Source organism: Camelina sativa, chromosome 5 (assembly GCF_030686135.1).
Source record: "Camelina sativa cultivar CO46 ecotype springtype chromosome 5, ASM3068613v1".
In the NCBI taxonomy this organism is placed as follows: domain Eukaryota; kingdom Viridiplantae; phylum Streptophyta; class Magnoliopsida; order Brassicales; family Brassicaceae; genus Camelina; species Camelina sativa.
The window spans coordinates 2,912,407-2,932,385 of record NC_141884.1 but is presented as its reverse complement, the minus strand read 5'-3'; the positions used below and the strand labels follow the sequence as shown (position 1 = coordinate 2,932,385).

At 36.8% G+C, this 19,979-nt stretch overlaps 4 protein-coding genes, 1 non-coding gene and 1 pseudogene across 9 annotated transcripts; 2 read left to right on the top strand and 4 right to left on the bottom strand.

Moving 5' to 3' along the window:
* Positions 1-131: 131 nt before the first annotated feature.
* On the bottom strand, positions 132-6,424 carry LOC104785174 (phospholipase D beta 1). 4 transcript variants are annotated; one of them, XM_010510329.3, is made up of 11 exons: positions 6,058-6,424; positions 3,927-5,652; positions 3,447-3,563; positions 3,179-3,373; positions 2,546-2,794; positions 2,038-2,106; positions 1,802-1,949; positions 1,344-1,492; positions 964-1,140; positions 694-891; positions 132-614 (listed from the first exon to the last, which is right to left on the bottom strand). In XM_010510329.3, exons 2-11 carry the CDS (start codon positions 5,610-5,612, stop codon positions 321-323), a joined length of 3,282 nt encoding a protein of 1,093 aa, XP_010508631.2. In that variant the 5' UTR covers positions 5,613-5,652; positions 6,058-6,424; the 3' UTR covers positions 132-320. The 4 variants fall into 4 exon arrangements, with proteins under 4 accessions (XP_010508631.2, XP_087308072.1, XP_010508627.2 ...); XM_087451946.1 differs by having other exon boundaries at positions 5,972-6,311; XM_010510325.2 differs by having other exon boundaries at positions 694-1,140.
* Positions 6,425-6,468: 44 nt separating this feature from the next.
* On the bottom strand, positions 6,469-6,550 carry TRNAS-GCU (transfer RNA serine (anticodon GCU)). Its single transcript has one exon. It is a non-coding gene; the product is annotated as a tRNA-Ser (tRNA).
* Positions 6,551-8,077: 1,527 nt separating this feature from the next.
* LOC104785173 (uncharacterized) lies at positions 8,078-10,193 on the bottom strand. The gene is made up of 2 exons (XM_010510324.3): positions 9,728-10,193; positions 8,078-9,590 (listed from the first exon to the last, which is right to left on the bottom strand). The coding sequence occupies exon 2, from the start codon at positions 9,534-9,536 to the stop codon at positions 8,229-8,231; it is 1,308 nt and encodes a 435-aa protein (XP_010508626.2). The 5' UTR covers positions 9,537-9,590; positions 9,728-10,193; the 3' UTR covers positions 8,078-8,228.
* Positions 10,194-12,471: 2,278 nt separating this feature from the next.
* Positions 12,472-15,091, top strand: LOC104785172 (uncharacterized). The gene is made up of 4 exons (XM_010510323.3): positions 12,472-13,451; positions 13,684-13,745; positions 14,294-14,337; positions 14,445-15,091. Exons 1-4 carry the CDS (start codon positions 13,233-13,235, stop codon positions 14,924-14,926), a joined length of 807 nt encoding a protein of 268 aa, XP_010508625.1. The 5' UTR covers positions 12,472-13,232; the 3' UTR covers positions 14,927-15,091.
* Positions 15,092-17,008: 1,917 nt separating this feature from the next.
* Positions 17,009-17,977, top strand: LOC104785171 (protein VACUOLELESS GAMETOPHYTES-like; annotated as a pseudogene). Its single transcript, XR_015598222.1, has one exon. The product of XR_015598222.1 is annotated as a protein VACUOLELESS GAMETOPHYTES-like (transcript).
* Positions 17,978-18,070: 93 nt separating this feature from the next.
* LOC104785170 (F-box protein At2g40910-like) lies at positions 18,071-19,794 on the bottom strand. The gene is made up of 2 exons (XM_019245453.2): positions 19,591-19,794; positions 18,071-19,463 (listed from the first exon to the last, which is right to left on the bottom strand). Exons 1-2 carry the CDS (start codon positions 19,684-19,686, stop codon positions 18,249-18,251), a joined length of 1,311 nt encoding a protein of 436 aa, XP_019100998.1. The 5' UTR covers positions 19,687-19,794; the 3' UTR covers positions 18,071-18,248.
* Between the last annotated feature and the right edge of the window lie 185 nt (positions 19,795-19,979).

The following is a 19,979-nucleotide window of genomic DNA, read 5'->3' as shown; positions in this document are numbered from 1 at the left end:
TGAAAGCGATCGTGTGCTCTGTTTTAAGCATCTTTTATGAAAACAGAGATTTGTTACTTTTTTTTTTCTTTCACAATTTGATTTGTTACTTTTTGTAAAAATTGTAATTCGATTTCTTCAATTTTAATATGTAGCAGCCAAACTATATACTTTATTGATATTATACAAAATATATTCTGGATCATAAATTTATTACATACACTAAATAAGTTATAAATAATGTGCAAAGGTGACCAAATTAATCTTCCTTATTATTTTATTAAAGGTGACCAATATCCACAGAAAAAAATATTGTTAAAAGCGAGTGACACTGCTTCTTCTCAAATGGTTAAATTCTCTTGTATGGCTATGAACGATCCGACAATGTTGCCTCCTACGTCAGGGAACGTCTCACTCCCGGGAAGTGGTCGGACTTTACCTTTTCGATCAACTTCCACTGGATACTTTAACAAATGTCCTCTCATGTCTGACACTTCTTCAGCTGCAAACTGGCTCCAGTTTCTCTCTCCCATTGTTCTCACTTTTCTTACACATTCTATACTCTCCGGTTGAGTGAAACAGTCATCTAATGTTGCCATATGCTCTGCCCAAAGCGACATTCTGTATCCATAGATCTGCAGAGGATACAAGAGAAAAACCCAATGATCCAAATTCTTTTGGTGATGTGTTCAGTGCATGGCTATAGGGATTTACCTGACCCCGAGGACCAGAATGTTTCCTTGCCCATGTATGTTGAGGCTGGTATGCTCCCATTGCAATCTCTGTATCTCTTGTGCCTTCCATTGACCGTTGGTTTATATTTGCAGAACCAATTAGTACGTATTCATCATCAACTACCATCCCTTTAGAGTGAACATAGATCATAAATCTTCTGCTTTTCCTACTCAATGCCTGCAACACCATCGGGACTCCTCGTTTCAGCAACATGAGAAAGTTAAGCAGCAGGCATCGGCGTTTAGTTACCTGAGGAGTGTTTGCGTTGCTTGGACTCCCTGTTCCTGAGTTATCGATTCCATCCACCATTTCTCGGTTCCCAAGACAGAAGAAATTGAGGTAATCTTGTGGGCAGAAAGCTCCTTCAAGCCCTGTCTCCACCAACGCCTTGTAGATAGTCTCATACATCATCTGCATTGTCTTGTGCTGCAACGTTGATAACACTGACATTCAGTTTCATAATCTCCAAATACCCAGACAGAACTCACGTAAGAAAACATAAATATTACATGCATCTATCTCTACTAGTTTCTTCTTCTTGGTTTTGTGATTTCTAATTTCTGATTTGAGAAAAAGTAAGGAAAATTTTGGCTTAGAAAACCACGCCACAAGTTTTTACTCAGAAATACCTGCCAATATAGAATCCTCTGGGTAGCAGCACCGGTTGGAACACCTTCTGGCCACATTGGAATGACAATATATGCAGCAAAGCGTTCATTTGCCCTGATCTTTTCAGCTATCTTCAACGCAATTTCCATAGGAATCAAATTATTAGCACCTACGCACCAACGTTATATAGCAATGTTAAGAGTCAATGCAACTCAAATCGAATCGAATCCGAATTAGTAATAAAATCGGAAATGGGAGACTGACACAAATAATAAACCTAAAGCTAGCACAAAGATAAGAAGTAGGAGGTCATGGTTGACAAGAATAATTTCATAGATGTCATAACATGTGACACAGATTAGAATATATAGACAAAACTGCCTGATGCCTTTTTCTTAGGAAAATTTTTTATAACTATACGAGCAAACTTAAGTTTCTTGTATTCTTGAAATTAATGAGCAGAGACATATAACCAAACCTATGTCCTTATGCGCATTCCAGTTGTAGGATGACCCAATGAAATACTGATTCTCAATGTAAATGAAGTGTTGGGCTGCACGAATGGCTTTGACATACGCTGTGTGTATGCTCATATCAATCAGCACGTTTTTCCCACACACCAAGTTCTATCCAAAACAAAAATCCTTTCATGGATTAGTTTTCTGACACCGAAACATAATGATAGCTAAAGATTCCTTTGCTTTTTCAAGTCACCTTGCACGTAGCATCTTTTGGATCCTTTGGGAAACCTTTCACAGAGTTTGAGTCGATTGAACGGAAAATCTGTACCAAACCAGAAACACATCAGCTTAGCTTGCCTAATATGAACCGCGATTATCTTCCTACTATAACGAAATAATTGTCCAGGACAATGTTTTGGACCAAATTTCAAACTCTGCATGATCTATTATAATATGACACCTTTCACCAACTCTACAGAATAGTTTCAACGAAACCTCTCTATATAAAGGCAAATCAGAAGGATCCCTTTCATAACAATGGCTAGAGATTAAGAGAAGAATCGGGGTACTCGGAAATTGGTGTCAGACGATATGTTGCTAAATGAGTCTAAACACTAATTAGCTAATGTTCATCAAGTATTTCTCTTCATCTCTAACTAGCATGCAATAGTAAAGAATGCGTTAGATCTAAATCATGGCTTCATTTAATATATTGATCACACCAGTCTTCTTCCAGACAGTGACAGTTTTGATGTTCTTACCTGAACATGCCAAGCCTCAGGATCGTTCTCACTAACAGTAGGAGTATCCGAAACTCCTAATATATCTGGAATCCTATCGATCCTTAATAATGCATCGTCATAGGAAGTCTTAAACTTCTTGATCCCGCTAGGCTTCGCAGCTTTCAACCATCTCTCCTCGAAGTTGGTCAGCACATCATACGCAGCTGGACCATCGATCTTACTGTGTAAGTCATGCCAAGGCTCTCTTGGACATCCTGAAAGGTTTCCCTGTCGAAATATTAACATTTATTAGTACATAAATTAAGGTGTTAGGCCATTACCAGATCGTTATCAATGTCAGAGCTCAACAATTCTTTGATATTTACAAATGGCAAAGAAAAGTTGAAAAAACTTTGGAAGACAAGATCTTAACAAAAAAAAAAAAGCACAGCTACTGAAATAATTAGCAATTCGGTAATTGTTTGCATAATTTAGTTAAACAAAAAAATGAAGCCCGAACAAAGACTAAATAAATCAATGTCAAACGATACCATTTAAACAAGTTAAATATCAAATTGCCATAAAGAGAACAAATATGGCTCCTAGCTCCCGTTCAAGGTAATCGCTTACTAAGTATTGCCAAGAAAGCTACGCAATATGAAGAAACTGTACCGTAAAAGTGGGGTTGTGAAAATCATCTTTATGAATTGTCTGTAGTGTCCTGAACAACGGATGTTGAGGAGTGTCATATCGGCCATCACACAGATCAAGACCACCAACAAAAGCTACAATTTTCCTTCTGTTGCCACCAGCATCGGCATCAACTATTACGTTCTTTTGGTGATGTGTATAGATTGTCCCAACTTCCTGATAGACCAAAATTTTATTAGAAGCTGGATACCTAGTTCAAAAAAAGAGGACAAAGGAAGTGCTACTCTACCCTCTGCTTGACCCAACTATGTCGCTTTCCAGCATTTCGGGGGCAGAGCAGGACTTGAACTGAGGAGTGCTTGAAAAAACGCCGTGTCTCCTCATCATGAGTTGCCATAACTCCATCCTGTTCAGGTGAACAAGTTGAGTCAAAAGTTAAAATTAATATGAGACACCAGATATTTGACAAGCCCTGCCAAATAGACTAAGTACATATCTCATAATGAAGTAGTAGTACTACATGAATAAGGCTTCTCCAATCTATAGAATACTGAATTTCAAACTCATATAGCTTAATGATTTACACGATAATTGTTACTATAAAAATGAAGAAATGTCATGAAACCAAAGCAATTGATTAAATGAAACTCTAAAAATATTCCGACTTCCGCACGTTAACTACGAAATAGAATACGAGATATTAATAAGAAAATAATGAACTCAAACGAAAAGAAAGTGTGGTAGAAACCAGAGGGTGTGTGTAACTTACTGTTTTATAACCCAAGATGCTACGTGAAGTTGGGTCATCCCAAATCAAAAGCAGGACTCTCACGCCTTCTTGGGACTTTGATCTTAGGAGCTCCCCAAGTGTACATTCTGATGCCGGACCTACTTTATCACGAACCAGCCTAACTTTGTGCCACACTGACCAACCTGTGATATAAATTAATCGCCTCGCCTGGCGTATGGCATCAAACATATCATGCCAACATTTCCCATGTTCGTAAGACATCCCATTGTCCAGTCTTATACCCGGGAGCATCCCTTCTGGGACATGTGCATCTTGATACAATCTCACAGTTCCGCCTTTTCTAAGCGGAAAGTATGTTCCAGGTACCCCCTGGTAATCAGGACCTGCCCCAACTCCATGATGATAAACACTGAGTTTGTCCATAGGGGTATACTGGATCGATAATGATAAATTTGCCCCTGGTTTACAAGGCTTCCCATTACTGTTTAGAATCGGATAAGTTCCTTCAGTTTTTGCACCAGAGTAAATCTGTTCCACTGGGATTGCAACCAGCCCTATAAGCTGTGAACCCACAACATCACTGTCTTTAACAATAAAATGAACTTCTGCGGCATGATGAGCAACAGGAACATAAAAATGCTGCATCCAAACAGGATTTTCGCTGTTGCTCATGACATATGTTCTACCAATCACAGCACCAGCAACTGATACAGAAACATAAGGATCACTGGTAATCTTACTGCTAAGCTGCCCTTCAATTTTCCCTGGCAATCTTCCAAACATATCACCCAGTGTCTTATGGAACATATCCATGTTTGGGAGATTCTTTGCATGATAGATCCAAATATCCAAATTCCCATGCAACAATAGAACCTTCAATGATCCTTTACCAAACAGAGTCATCTGCATATCCCCACTATGAGGCGATTCAGATGATCCATAGACAGGAGAATAAGAGCTAGACGAATCTACTCGCCCTAAGTGTGGCAAATGAGAGTTATTTGGAAACGAGCTGTTAGGGTAACCATACAAATCACCAGGGCGACTTTGCCAAGAGTTTGAAGGGAGGGAGGATAATTGTGGAACAGAGGGCGCTGGTTGGTTATTATTAGAAATGTGCATACCACTGAGAAGTTCATCCACAGGAGGATAAGCAGATCCAGAATTGCTTACATTATCTACAGAACTGAGACAGTCTTGCCTACGGTATTCTGGATAGCCCTGAGTTTGCTGAGGAGGAGGAGGAGGAGGAGTCTCTTGGGGTTTAGTTTCAGGTGGAGGAGGGTATTGGGGTGGCTCTTGATACGAATAGTGAGGAGGGTGACCATATGTGCTAAAGTTAGCTTGCGGCCGAGGATAAGGGTAAGGAGAAGGTTGTTGTTGGTAGTCGAAAGAGTGTCGGTGATACTCAGGAGGACCGGGATGAGAAGAAGATTGTTGTGGGTTGTGGCTATAGTCTAATGGACCAGAATGGGAACCTGAAGGGTGCTGATGAGGCGGCGGTGGTGATGCATACGGTGGTGGAGGTGTTGCATATTGCGGTGGTGGTGGGTAAGGGTAATAAGGAGCATTGTATTGATTGGTAGGGGGTGGTGGTGGGTATGGCTCAGAGCTGGGAGGTCTATAAGGAGCAGGAGCTGGGTATGGGTAAGGGTATGGATACTGACCATAAGGATATGGATAGCGTGGACCGTGATTCTCCATTAAACAGTTAAAGCTACTTACTGATCACAAGTTGAATCCTCTGCAGAAATATATAAAAAAAGCCAAAGTAAAGATCAATCAGAAGTGTTGAAATCAAATGGCTTGGCTTAGATCAAACTGAAGCTAAAAACACAATCTAACTTGATTGACGAAGTGCAAATCTACCGTCAAGAAATAGCAAGACTTAAACTTTAACCCCACACAATACAATTGTCACATTAGTTTTATGAATCCTAATAAGAGCTGATCAATGCAAAGACAATTTGAGAACACCATATCAGGGAATTCCCAAGATTTAGATCAAAGAGCCAAATGAAAATACAAGACAAAACTATATATAACCTCGATTCAGAACAAACCTGATTTAAGAACCAGAGATACTAAAAAAAAAGAAGCCAAATTTGAAGAAAAATTCAAAGAGAGAGAGAGGAGGAAGAAGGTTTACAGCGGAAGAAAAATTTGGAGGCGTGGTGGCGTTGGACTTTGGAGTTAAAGAAACGCGGATTCAGACGACGACGACGACGAAGAAGAATCAAATCAAAAGAGATTGAGAGAGAAGAAAAGGAAACGAAGGATTCATTATTTACCAATTTTGGAATTATAGACAAAAAGTTTTTGACGTTTGCTTTCAGAATTTAAAGATTCACACAAAACTTCGTTACTTTTTATTTCCTAAAATCAACCCCCCCATTATCCCAAAAATGAATAAATTTCTTGTTATTATGAGTTTTCAGATTTGTATTCTTTTTAACAAACTTTTTTAGATCAGATTTTTACTCTGTCAAAAAAATTTAAAAAGGATCAGATTTTTTCACTATTAATAAATCAAAAAAAAAAACAAAAAAAAAAAAAGTTTCATCGCCTGAGAGATTCGAACTCTCGCGGGGAGACCCCATTTACTTAGCAGGCAAACGCCTTAACCACTCGGCCAAAGCGACGTTTTTATTCTTTATTATTATATTCCATAAATCCTTTATACTATAAAGCACAAGTCATCTGTCCAGTAAAATTTTGCCACGTGGATTTCTGTTTCAAATTTTAATTATAAAACAATCCTAAAACAAATTAAAGATCGTGTAGAAAAGTAAGCAAAACTAATAATTTTGAAGAAAGGGCGAAGAAAAAAAAAACTGGGCTTAGAAACAATAGGGACAATATTTAACTGTTCCACCGAGGCACTATTCCACGATCCCTTTTTCTCGGCCATGCTTTTAAACAAAAACAGTTCATTATTCTCATATATAATCATGTCTTGATCTCTCATATTTGCCTCATCTTCATAGTTTGGGTTCTTTTCATTCTTTATTTTTCTAAAAACCTAGAGTACTTAACTACGCATGGCTTCAAATCAGACTTTTATGTTCACTTTCAAGGATTTTCGTCCTTTCAATAATTTGATCTTTTACAATTTACTATATATGTCTTTTTTCCGTTTGCTCACGTCTGCTTTATTTATTTCATCGTCTTATTCTTTCGCATCAAATCTGTCATGGAGGAAGAATCGTCGTGAGCTCTTTGCGTCTTAGTTATTTATTCAATTATCCTTGAGGAGAGATATACTTAATTACGATGCTTCATGGAAAGTGGGATGAGAATTTAAGGTGATTAGCACGTCATCATTGCTCAGTTCATTGGATAATTCACTGTTATGATTTTTGAGAATTGAGATTCACATTTAGTTTTTTTTTTTTGTTAATATGATAGTTTATGTAGATAGGTTGTTCCTATTTAACCATGTATTTGACAATATGCAGTGTTCAAGAAGTTGCAGAGTGATAGTGAAAGTATTTATTATGCTCACGTCTTGATTTCTAAGGACAAACAGGAAGATGCTAAGTAACAACAAGACCATTTCAGAGGCCCAATTGCTAATTAATCACAAGGATCAATGGGTCATGTTGACCTAGAAAACTTTTGAGGAAACAACGAAAAGAGAAGGTACCGAAACAATTATTTTGAAATCTACGTGCATAAAGTACGCTGTACTTCGTAAACCAATTTACCAAATTCCAAATTATTAATTTTTTTACTTCATCTAAAACTTTGCAGAACAAGTATGCTTTAAAGTAGGAACATGTTTCTAAGGATTTCGAGGAGTTGAAGATAGTAAAAAAAAAAACATTCCATTCCACTATCTCAGTTCACTCAACTTTTCTATTATATCGTTGGAGAACATTTTAAGCAATTGGAACTCGAAGCAGACCAATAAATTACATATATGGTAATTGCCATGTGCCCTAAGCAAGTAGGAATATTGTAAGTAACACATAATTTAGAAAGTCGCAGTGGTTCTTTGTGCTAATACTCCTATATTATATGATTTCAACACTTTTAATTCCGTGCGTATGCACTGGGCAAATACTAGTAATTTAATAATTCTCAACCAAACCAGTGAGCTTGCAGTGTTTTTTAATTCAATAGAGCAATTAAAGATTTGGGACACACATCAACCCTAATGTAAGCAATTTTGTATGTATAATCTATATTATTAATCTTTGGTTTAATTATTATTATCCTCTAAGCATAACAAAAAAGAAACTTCAAAATCCCAAAATAACAAAACAAAACAATATAAAGAAGATCATCCTAGCTTCCTCCTTTCTTCGCCTTCATCTTCTAAGCAAACCTCCGTCTCCTCCTTAATGGACGAGATTCTGCACTGTCGACATCAGAGACCCTTGAACTGTTTTCATGTCTTCTCACTGATGAAGAAGTCGAAACACTCATCATTGATTCAATCTCAGCTGCTGTATCAACTTGGCTCTCCGAGTTCATTACACCTATTATGCTCGAGAACGAGTCCCTGTCCTCAACACCACCAACAGTGTTTCGCTCTTGGATCCTCCCCATTGCGTGTGTTATTAAATAAGCATCCACTAATCTTTCAGCAGCGGTCAAAGTAAACGAAGACATCCTCGCTGGTCTCTCTGCCCTCTGTCTCCGGTTTGACAAAGCACGGGATGACCTCAGGTTTCTGTTTTCCCCTTCACGTTCAGGGGAATTGTTCGAGATCAGATCAATATCGTTGATATCATCTGATGGTGCAGCAACCAATGATGCTTCACCAGACTGGTTCTGCTCTGCTCTAACTCCCCTCGAAGTCATAAACCGGTTAAGAAATGGTCTGGCGCGTCTTTCTGTTGGTATATAACCTGGCCTGTTGGTAGATTCCCTTTCAAGCCTATCCTGTAAATGCCTAATCATCTCAGTTGGTGGTACATAACCTGACCTGTTAAGTGTATTCCTCAAACTCTCCACACGCCGAGCTTGAGGTCTCGAAGGGATCTTGGTATTTGAAACCTCTTCAGATTCTCTTTCATGTTTCCCACGTCCATAGATTGGAGTCACGGTTTTCACAGATATCTCACCTTTGCAAACCGGACATTCCTTTGCCTCTGAAGTCTGTAGCCACTGGTAAATGCAAGACCAACAGTAAAGGTGGCCACAATTAGTCACAACTGGATCCTTTGACAAATCCAAACATATATAACAATCGAAAAAGCTCCCATCGCTGCCAACGCTCTTCTCAACATCCCTTTTCTCCTCTGTTACGTTCTCTTCTTCCATGACTTTGCTCCCATTCTCACACTTTTTCGAGTCCTCCTCCTCGCTACTAACTCTCTCTCCACCAGCTATGCTTCCTTCACCAGCTGGCAAATCAGCTCCATTAGCACCAGAAGGGATCAACAACTGACTCAATTCTATAGCGGGGCTATGTGTTTCAGCAAGAACCGGAAGCATATTAATTCTGAAACGTGGCCTGTACCGACTTCTAAACCTTCTAAAATTTTCAAATTCTCCAGCAGCAGGAGGCTCATTACCCCAATCAGATCTAGCATAACTTATTGCTGGCTCGAGACCTAACTCAGGGTCAGGACCAAGATTCAAATCCAAGTTCACTGTGCTAGATATCTCCTCAGACATCAAGAAACAATAAAAAACAAAACAGACTCCTCTTAATCTGAATCTTTGTTTATCCTGCTTACAAATAAACCATAATCAAACCTTTAGATTTGATGAATAAAGCATTGCATGAAAAAAACCAAACAAGTTAAACACACAGAACTATAAAAAGAACAAATTTTATACTCAGCAGAAGATAACAAGAGATTTACCTAAAAGAAAATTTCCAAAACCCAGTGTTTGTGAATTTTCTATTATTCCATTACAGAGCCCTACACTGAATCTCCAAATTACCCCAATCTGAAACCCTATAATTCGAAAAATCTCCGTATGAAAAAAAAACCCCCAAAATCTCCAAAGCTAATGCCTTTAAATCCAAAATTGAGGAAGATTGTGAAAGGAAACGTAAGAGCTGAAAGGCTGAATGAATAATCACGAACACGAACGCGAGAAAAGAAGAAGAGAATTGGGTGACGAACAGCTCCGGAGAGGTTACTGGAGCTCCGATTCGTCAAATGGGGTTCACCTTGAAATCAAAAAGGGTACGATCAAAATCTTTTCAATTAGACGAGGGGGAGAGAGAGGGTGCAATCCGCTGTGTTCCGGTGTATAGTAATATATATATTTTCACGGCGAAGATAAACCTTTCCGTGTGACCGGGGACGGTCACGATTAGTTGACAGGCATACAAAATTTTGGGCTATTTATTTATTTATATTTCCTTTATATTTCTTACCTAAAATTCTTAATAATGATCAGATCTATTTATATTTATATTTGGTAAAAAATATAATTAATTTTCAGAATTAAGTATTCTCTCATATTGTTGGATGTTTACATTTTCCCCCATATTATATAATTTTGCATCTAAAATACAAAACATCATTTTCAAAAAAATATTTTTCAAATATATCTATGTGAATGTATGGATTAGTAAGTGGATTTTTTTCTAACAATGGGTGACATAACACCAGCTCTAACCAAGAACGAAGTTCTCGACTACTAAAATTAGTGTACACTTCGTTTAGTTTTTCTGATTATTATAACATGAACTAATGCTAACAAATACTATTATCATAATAAAATTAATTAATTAATTTCTTTATTACAGAGAGCGAACCAAACGTGTTATAAACTTATAATTGATCATAATATAAGTTTTAAATCTATATATACCATTTAAATATACACAATGGACAGCTCCCAAGAGTATTTTCACAGCGGACAAATTCGACTTATCTTTTTTTTTTTTGTCAAAAGACAAATTCGACTTATCTATAGACGGTTTTACCGATAGTACATTCATGAATCAGCAGGATTGACAACTTCACGTAGCATTCAACACACACGAGAACACAGACTTACAATTATGAATGGAAAAAGTAAGTGACTTAACACTTGAAGGTTCATACTATCCTACACTTGTAGACGATAACAAAAAGAACAAGAAAAAAAAAAACTATTAGCCGTTTCTTGGTTTAACGTGACGTGCCAGCCCATTCCCACCTATATATTTCAATTGGGGAGAGAGTGCAAGTGCAACATTGTCGTTCCTCTCTTCTTTTTTTCTTTTAATAATAATTATTGCTAACTTTATGTAATACTACAAAAATGACAGGATAAACAAATGTTAACAGGTTTCACATGACAAAAAGACACATCATATGCTTATAGACATATAGTAATAAATAAATTATGAGAAGAAAGAGGGGTGCAAAAGAGAAGGAATGAAACATATGGGGTCGTTTAATGAACTTATGAGATGTGTGTTAGAAAATAAAAAAAAAACAAAAAAGACCCACCAACGAAAGCCTCAAGGATAAAACTTCTTCTCCTCTCCATCAGTCTCTCACCCACTCCCTCTCTCTCTTTCGTCCAAGCTGGCAACGTTGAGAGCTAGCCCCCTCACCGGCTACCTCCTCTCCCGGTTTCTCGCACGTGCGCCATCCACTCTCCACGTGCCTCCCTCCTATAATTCTCTCCTCTACTCAACAACGCAAATCACACACCTCAGTTTCCATTCCAGTTTCAAGAAAATTCATACATCTATATCATAGCGTTGGTTACACAATGTCTTTGTTTGCATTTTTAGCTCTAGCTCTCTCTACCATTCTTTTTAAAACTATTTTCATTGTTCAAATGTGTTGTATATATGATATATCCATATCTAACATTACCAGTAAATATACAAACATTTTGTTTTACAAATATAAGTGTACATGATCATGAGTTCATTAGATTAGATTAATGATCTGACATTATACATATCTAACATGGTTTAAAAGCTGGAACGGGTCAATCCAAATTATTTCCCCAAATGTTTTCAAAGATATGATTATGTAATGTATGTATGCCTCTATATATATTACTCATCATTTTTATCCAATTACAATATCAAAAACTCTAATTTTTTTTTTAATTTGAATCGGCATGATCGTTTAATGTGTTGTCTATCGCAGGAAACAAAAGAAATTTAGACAATAGTATTATTTTTTACTTTATATCTTATCTTTATTTTTATTTTATTTTTAAAAATTATTCGTTTATCATTTAATTTTGAATATAATCTTACCGTTTTGTATCATTATTCAAATACGACCAATTTAAAATAATTACTATTCGAATACATGTAATTAAAAATAAATTTTACCGTTTTGTATTACCAATTAAGTTTAAAATAGTCTTTGCCAATTGGTATCACCATTTTACAATTTAAAGTAATTTAACCTTTTATACTACTTGTAAAAAAAAAAAAACCTCTTAAATTTAGAAAAATTATATTAATCTCAGTAATATATTCCTACGTGGGCTCTTGCTCACTCAAAATTCAATTTACTACGAACTTGCTTTTTGGGTGCAACGAAATAAAGACACAAACCAAAAAAAAAAGTTAGAGATAGAGAGAGAAAAAGAGAGTAAATGAGCATATATCACCGCAACAAACAAAGAACACAACACAACACCACAAAGCCAAATAAGCCACATTGCTTTCTTTATTTTTTTTTCCCCCAAGTCCGTGTAATAATAAAAACATAAAAAAAAAAAAAGATTAAGGGGAAGGTATTGGTTTAGGATTTAGAAAGAATTTTAATGACTTTGTGTTTTTAAAAATCTTGCTGATTTTTAAAATCATAGAAAATTAGAAAGTAAAAATGAAGGATTCTATAAGAGATTGTTTAGGAAGTTATTTTAAATCTTGCTGATTTGTGTTTCCTAATCTTGTAAAATATTTCATAAAATCTTTCAAAATCTTTCTATTTGATGAAAGAGTTTTCATGACTTTTGTTATGAAGGAAATGTTATAAAATCCTAAACCAATAACACAAAATTTGAATTCATTAACAATCCATGATTCTTTTGTTTTAATTGAATAACATAAAACTTTTAATGACTTTATAAGACTCTTAATCCAATAACACTAGATTTATCAAGATTTTAGATAACTTTTTACAAATCCACAACCAATAACACCAAATTTTTAAAGAGTTTTAAAAAGTAACAACATATTTTACATAACTTTTAAAATCATTCAAATTCTTTCTAAATCCTAAACCAATAATCCCCTAACTCTTTGTTCCTTGTTTATATATCTCCTCCATCTGGGTTTTGTCTACTACAGTCCCTTCTTTGGTGCAAAGATCCCAAAAATCAAAAAGATTTGAAGAGCAGAGAGAGATAGCAGCAGAGAAGAAAAAAAAAAGGAAGAATCTTTCACCGATGAGGATCCGGAAACGACAAGTCCCTCTTCCTCTTTCGTCTCTGTTACCAGTTCCTCTCTCAGATCTCTACTTTAACCGCTCACCGACGGCCACCGCTAGATACTTCCTCGGTGGTTACAGAGATGGAGACGGAGCTTTTGCTTCTTTTCAGCTTTCTCCACCGTCGCCGGTTTCTGATCGGAGAAAGACGAAGAAGAAGAAGGAGGACAAAGCTCTGGTGAGTCTCTTTTTAGTATATACGTATACAGACACCCAATTGAGATACTTCCAATTTTTTAATAAAGTTTAGATTTTTTTTTTGGGTGCAAGTTTGTGTTTGTATGACGACCGTACTTGACTACTCTCTCTTTATTGGTTTAATTGTATTTGCACCACCATCATTTGCAGATCTTTATAAAGGAATGTTCAATTGCTTATTCTTTGTTTATCTTTTGTTTTCCTATAAAAAGGATGATGATGATGATGATAATGGTGATGTAGACGTTAAGAGTCGTACCGATGCATCGGGCAGGTATGTGATTTCGAGAAAGATTTCTTCTTTACTCAATTCATTCTCTTCTCTGATATCTTTGCGTGGTGTAATTGTAATAATTTACAAATATTTGGTTTCGTTTCTTTTAAAAAGATCCAACCTTTGGCAAAAAACCCAACTGATAAATTCGATCAAAATCAAAGCTTTTATGGTTTTTACAACTACAAAGCTTTTTGTTTTGCTGGTGATTAATGATCAAGTTAGATTTTAATCTGAAAGTTATAAGAGTTTCTTATGGTTTTGTTATCGTCACACTGTTAACATTTTGGGGGAATACAATACATGGATGGAGTAGTTAGGGAGAGGAGTAACACAATAATACTCATCTAAACTAAACATGCACCCCTCATGACGGTGCGCACGTTAGCAATGGGATACTCTTATATGGTCCCCATTTCGACCCTTACCCCTTGTGTGCTCTATTATTATCTTGCACCCATAGATCGCTTTCATCTCTTCTTTTTTTGTATATACAAAATCTGATTTTAAGTTCTTTTTTCCTTCTTTTGCTTCTAACAATATCACAGCAAGAACGTTCGTTCCCGTGGAGAATCCGACTCTTCAACTCAAGGTACACATATATATATAGAGCTTCTTGATCGATATATGTTTTTTTGTTGATGAACTTGTTCTTTGGTTGCACCAGTTCACTATATATTGTGTATATATATGATATAGTTATCGAGAAGAATGAGAAGGTTGTTACTTTGAGGAAGAGAAGAGGCTTTATAAGCTTTGAGGATTACGAAGATGAAGATGAAGAAGAAGAAGAAGAAGAAGCTAGGGGAGGTGGAGGCGGTAGTAAAGGGAAGAAGAAAGGGAAAAAGAGCGGTGGTAGGTTGGAGGAAGGATCACGGTGCAGCCGCGTTAACGGTAGAGGATGGAGATGTTGTCAGCAAACGCTTGTTGGATATTCTCTTTGTGAGCATCATCTCGGTAAAGGTAGGGTGAGGAGCACGAACAAGAGCGGTGGTGGTCGTGGGGGAGAGAAAAAGGCTGTGGTGGTGGAAGTGAAGAAGAAGAGAGTGAAGCTTGGGATGGTAAAGGCACGTTCAATAAGTAGTTTGCTCGGACAAACCAGCACTAGTGGTGGTAATGCTGCTGATGTTGAGAGTGAGATAAGTGCACCTACTGATCAGTTTGCTGTTTATGATAAGTAAGTCTGTTGATCAGCATTTGCATGTATATGGGATATGTATATGTTGTTTATGTACATGATGATAGCTCTATGTAATTGGGTGTGAGAGAACATGTGTGTGTAGATTTGATCGAGGACTTAACTGCCGTTTGCTCTTGCAGCTTATATATTGGTGAATGTTTTCCTAGTTTCGATTGTGTTTTTGCTAAAGTTTAAGTAGTTGAACTTTGGCTGAGTAAATGGAACATGGAATACGACTGATAAAATAAGATAATTCCAAAATTGTATTCAATCTGTTTTTTCAGCAAGTTAATTACTAGTTTACTGACTTACTGTAAAATAATAGTACTAATGTATTGATGTCTCTACTTTTTTAGCAAAATCATGTGAACTGTTTCTCTACATAATGTTCACTGCAACTGGTGCAACATAAATGAAACCAACGAATAGGTTTAAATTTATTTAAGTTTTCAACAATACTAATTCTTTGCCCTATTTGGAAGTTTGGAACACTAGTTGCACCTTTGGTTCGATACGCTATACATATTTCTACTAACGACTATGTCTAATTGGATGGTTTTCTCTCATTTTGATTATATATTTTTATCTATTATTACTATGGCATTACAATACAAATTTATTATCATAAAGGAGTTCATGTTTTTTAGAATTTTTTTTTTTTTTTTTTCATTCAGATTGACGATCAATATATATTGCATATGTCACATCTATAAATAAATTTAGTGCGTCGTGTTGTAATTTTAATCTTCACGTAATTTGCTTTCATGGTTTTCACTTCTATATAATCCTTGTCAAATTTCGGTTTCTAAGCTAGGAGTCGCTTTCAGACAGCGAAGAAATAAACACGAATATTAAGTAGCTTCAATAGTGTATATAATAATATTACTATTATTACATAGTACTTGGTGTCATGCGCAAACAATTTGATCATGGTCAAAGAAGATTGGAGATTTTCATCCCTCGTTCTATGCAGTTTTTGAAAGGGTTTTATAAATATGACAATAAAAGATGAAATTATACCACGAAGTCTTACAAAAGGAGGAAACCAGGCTGAAAGGATAATAGAAGAGTGAGAAATTGATGCACAAATCTAGTTAACTCTCGGCGGGACGACATAGAAACGAAGAAAATACGTTAAGACCGAATCCAATGATAGGATTCCGTTAGTTTTATTTATGAAGGAACGTTGTTCAAACGAGAGAATATGAGTGACGTGACTTTTAATTGGACCTCCTCTCTATGGAGTGGTTTGGAGCTTATATTATATGTCTCGTATTTAAATTTAATACTAATATACAAAATTATAGAAAGTGGGTATAACTCAAATTTGGTGTATGATGATGATGGCTTGTCAATATTATCTATGGTGGGGATAAACTAGTTTTAATTAGGTAGGGCTGTCGTATTATTGATTTTTTTAGACTCGATATATATCTTGTGTGTGTGTTTTTCTTAAATCGATTTTTAGACTATTTAGCTGAAACCACCAATATGAGCAACGTAAAGTTTGTTAGTTAAGTAATTAATTGTCCCCGGCAAGGGTTTACTAATACGAGTCACTGCTTGTGGTGCAACTTCGAATTCCATAAGTCTGGTTTGGTGAAGCATTAATGTTATGTTCAATGGTTTACTGATATGATTCACTATTTGTGGTGTGTGGTGCAACTTTGAATTTTATAAGTTCGGTTTGTTGAAGTATTAATGTTATTCTGTTTGGATTGCAACTTGGAATGACGCTACTATAAATGTGTTGTCTACGTATTTGTGTGTTTGATAGAAAAGGATGTTAGTAAACTCCCAATAATTAGAAATGTAGAATTTTAGAAGTAATAAACAAAGGACAGTTAAACATTCGATGGTCAATTCTCAAGTAGTTGACTTTCTGAAAGTTAACGCTTCTTCCTTTGACTTTCTATAATATTCATTATCCTACCAAAAAACTAACTACTAATTTCCAATTAAGAAAACAATTTTTTTAAACCAATCAAAACAACTCAGAATTAGGAACAATTCAAAGTCAGAGAAACCTTATATGCATGCATAGTGTGATTCAAACTCCAAACACACACAAGATTGTTAAAATCAAAGAGACAAACTCCAATGGAGTACAAACATTTCAGCCATCCACATACACTTAAACTCCAACAGATTCAGACAAATAAAAGCACAAATTCTTCAGCTGTCTGCTCAGGCTGTGAATTAACCATCTCTGAATCCGAAACAGCATATATCTGTTCAACATGTGACTTCAATCTTCATGAGCAATGTGGTAACGCAGTGCGTGGATGCAACATCCTTCCCACGCGGGGCTCCACCACTTGACTTTAGTCCCATATACAACTTACAGCGCCCGTTCCTTCCTCTGCAGGGCATGTGGCTGCACTGGAGGTAAAGGGTTCTCTTACTGTTGTCCTTTGTGCGACTTTGACCTCCATGTTCAATGTGCGCATCTGCCTCAGGTCATGGTTCATGAGTCTCATCCTCTCCATAGTCTACTTCTTGTCTACAACAGTACTCCTGCTATGTCCTTTACTCAGTTTGGTTTCGGGAATCAGCTTGTCTGCAATCTTTGTAACATAGCTATGGATGGTAGGTTTTGGTCTTATAACTGTTATGCTTGTAGTTATCATGTTCATGCTTCATGTGCTGTGAATAAGCCTAAGCTAGTGGCTGTTTCTGCTGAGAAGTGTGGGCCGAGTGATGGAGGAAAGACAGCAACCGCTGAATCTGTTCCTGTTCAGGGTTTGGAGACTGTGCAGACGGAACAACAAGTAGCTGCGACAACAGAGCAAGTGGAAGATCCAGCTTTGAGGCAACAGCTTGAACTTCAGAAGCTTCAGCTTGAGCTAGATATGAGTTCTGCTCTGGCAAACATGATGGGTTCCTTCAATCTCAGTTCTTTCGTTTGATGTATCTTTGTGTCGCTGCTATCTTCTTTCTCTTTCAGTTTGTTTGATTTGATGCATTTATATGTGACAATAAGACCTGGAATTGTCTCTGTTCTTGTGTTCTCTAAAGTACTGAACTTGAATAAGTATCCTATCTTTTGGTTCCCTTTGTTTCACTGATCAAGACCTTGAAGTAAGTAACAGTAACGAAATAACTTAATTAAACAAACATGGAACCAAACCAGAAACAGTAACACTTTGTTCAGCCAGAAACATAAGATTATATTCTGCTTGAAGCAAAAAGCATTTAAGCAAGAGATTAAGCTCGTTCCTTAACATATCTAGAAAATAAATTAATTCCTGACAAAAACAAAAACATGTAACTTAGTTGTATTGTTCTTAAACAGCTTAGCTAGACAAACAAAGTCACAATGGTCAAGTTTCCAAGTAGATGACGTCCTCACTCTCATCCATAGAGTACTTCAAGTCGAAATAGCAGTCCTTATCAAACCAAATGTGTGGCACTCCTTTGATTTCAACCTTACTCAGGTCATTGCTTCCAATATCGTAAAACAAAATAAAGAACTTGGAATGCATCTCCACCGGTGCCAAGATAACCTTGCCATCTCGAGTTGTACCTTTAACGATCAGAGTAAGTTCATGGACTAGATGCTTTTGACAAGGCTGTAAAAAAAGCCTCTTCTTCTTCCATTTCATCTTCCCAGCGTCTTTCAATACCCATAAATCCACCAAACACTTATCTTGGAGATGGGTATGATCGAAAACAGCTATTTTCCCACCGTACTCGATAAGACCAGCCTTCATCCTAGCTGCAGGCAGAGCCACATCCCCGGCCTCCGGAGGTACTAGGATGGTAGTCAACTCTTCAGAAGTAACGTCGAAACTGACAACAGCACAAGTTTCCATATCAAGCCAAGCCATATAATATACTACCGATCCATTGAGAAAGTGTCCTACTGTGGAAGGAACATGAGGATGGTAATTTTGGGGCGGAACAACCTTTTTCCACGAACCTCCAGCTTCTAGTACAAAGACCCAATGCTCCGACTTAACAATTTTGAAAAATTCAGAGGATTTCGCAACCGTGCAGACTATTTTGTATTGATCGTTAGAAGAATCGTGTCCGATGTAATACCGGATATCCTTCCTTTCACCTTGTTCAGCAGTGATGTCGGATTTAATGGCCGGTAAGGTCAAGCGCTGCCTGGTGGAGGGGTTATAGATGCATGCCTTTTTTCTTACAGAGAAACACATCAAGCCACGGACAAGATTCAAGAAGAAGCCTCCCATCCCTGTGATGCTCAAATCTTGGTCGACCACATAACAAGTGTTGTTGTTGTTGTCTGGAGACGTTGTTGATGATGAAATTGATAGCAGCACACGTTTGCCACCTTCATCCACTAAACACATGTACATATGTGGTTGTTGTTTCTGTCGCGTGACCGTAGTAAACAAACGGTTGCAGAAATATCGACAAGAGATGAGGGATGACCACTGCTTCGAGATGCAGTTGTAGCTAACCATGGACTTTGCTGGCAATCTCATGAGAATCTCCATCACAAGATCAATGTTCTCACGAAGTTCGGATGGGAACAATGCTAATGTGTTCTCTCCTTTTGCATCCATTAACTTTCAAGAGTAGAAAAAAAGCAAGTAAAGAAGATTAAATTAAAAGTTAGGTACATAGATGATACAAACCTATGAATTGGCGTGAAACCCAAGTAATAATAAAGGAGGCTTATTTATTTATTTATACCTGAATTTGATCGGAATCTCTGAGAGAGACGACCTGGGCAATGCTCCCCTGCTCTGACTCCGCTTCTTTCAGATCCGTCCTTCTTCTCTTCTTCATCTCTTTAAACCCTAATTACAAACGAAATAGAGCAAAGACTCTAGAAATCGCTATATTAGGACTTTTCAATTGTGCTTTTGAATTTGTGCAGTAGGAAGAGAGACGTAAGTGTCTATATATATATATATATATATATATATAGTTTTGTGTCTCTTTATTAAGACAGAAAAAAAAAAAGGGCAAAAGGACACTAACCGCAAGATAACCGTTGGTTCACGTGGACTCTAAACCACTACCCCTAATTGGTATTTGGTTTGGTTCATTCTGCAACTATATCACATTCATGCTTCATG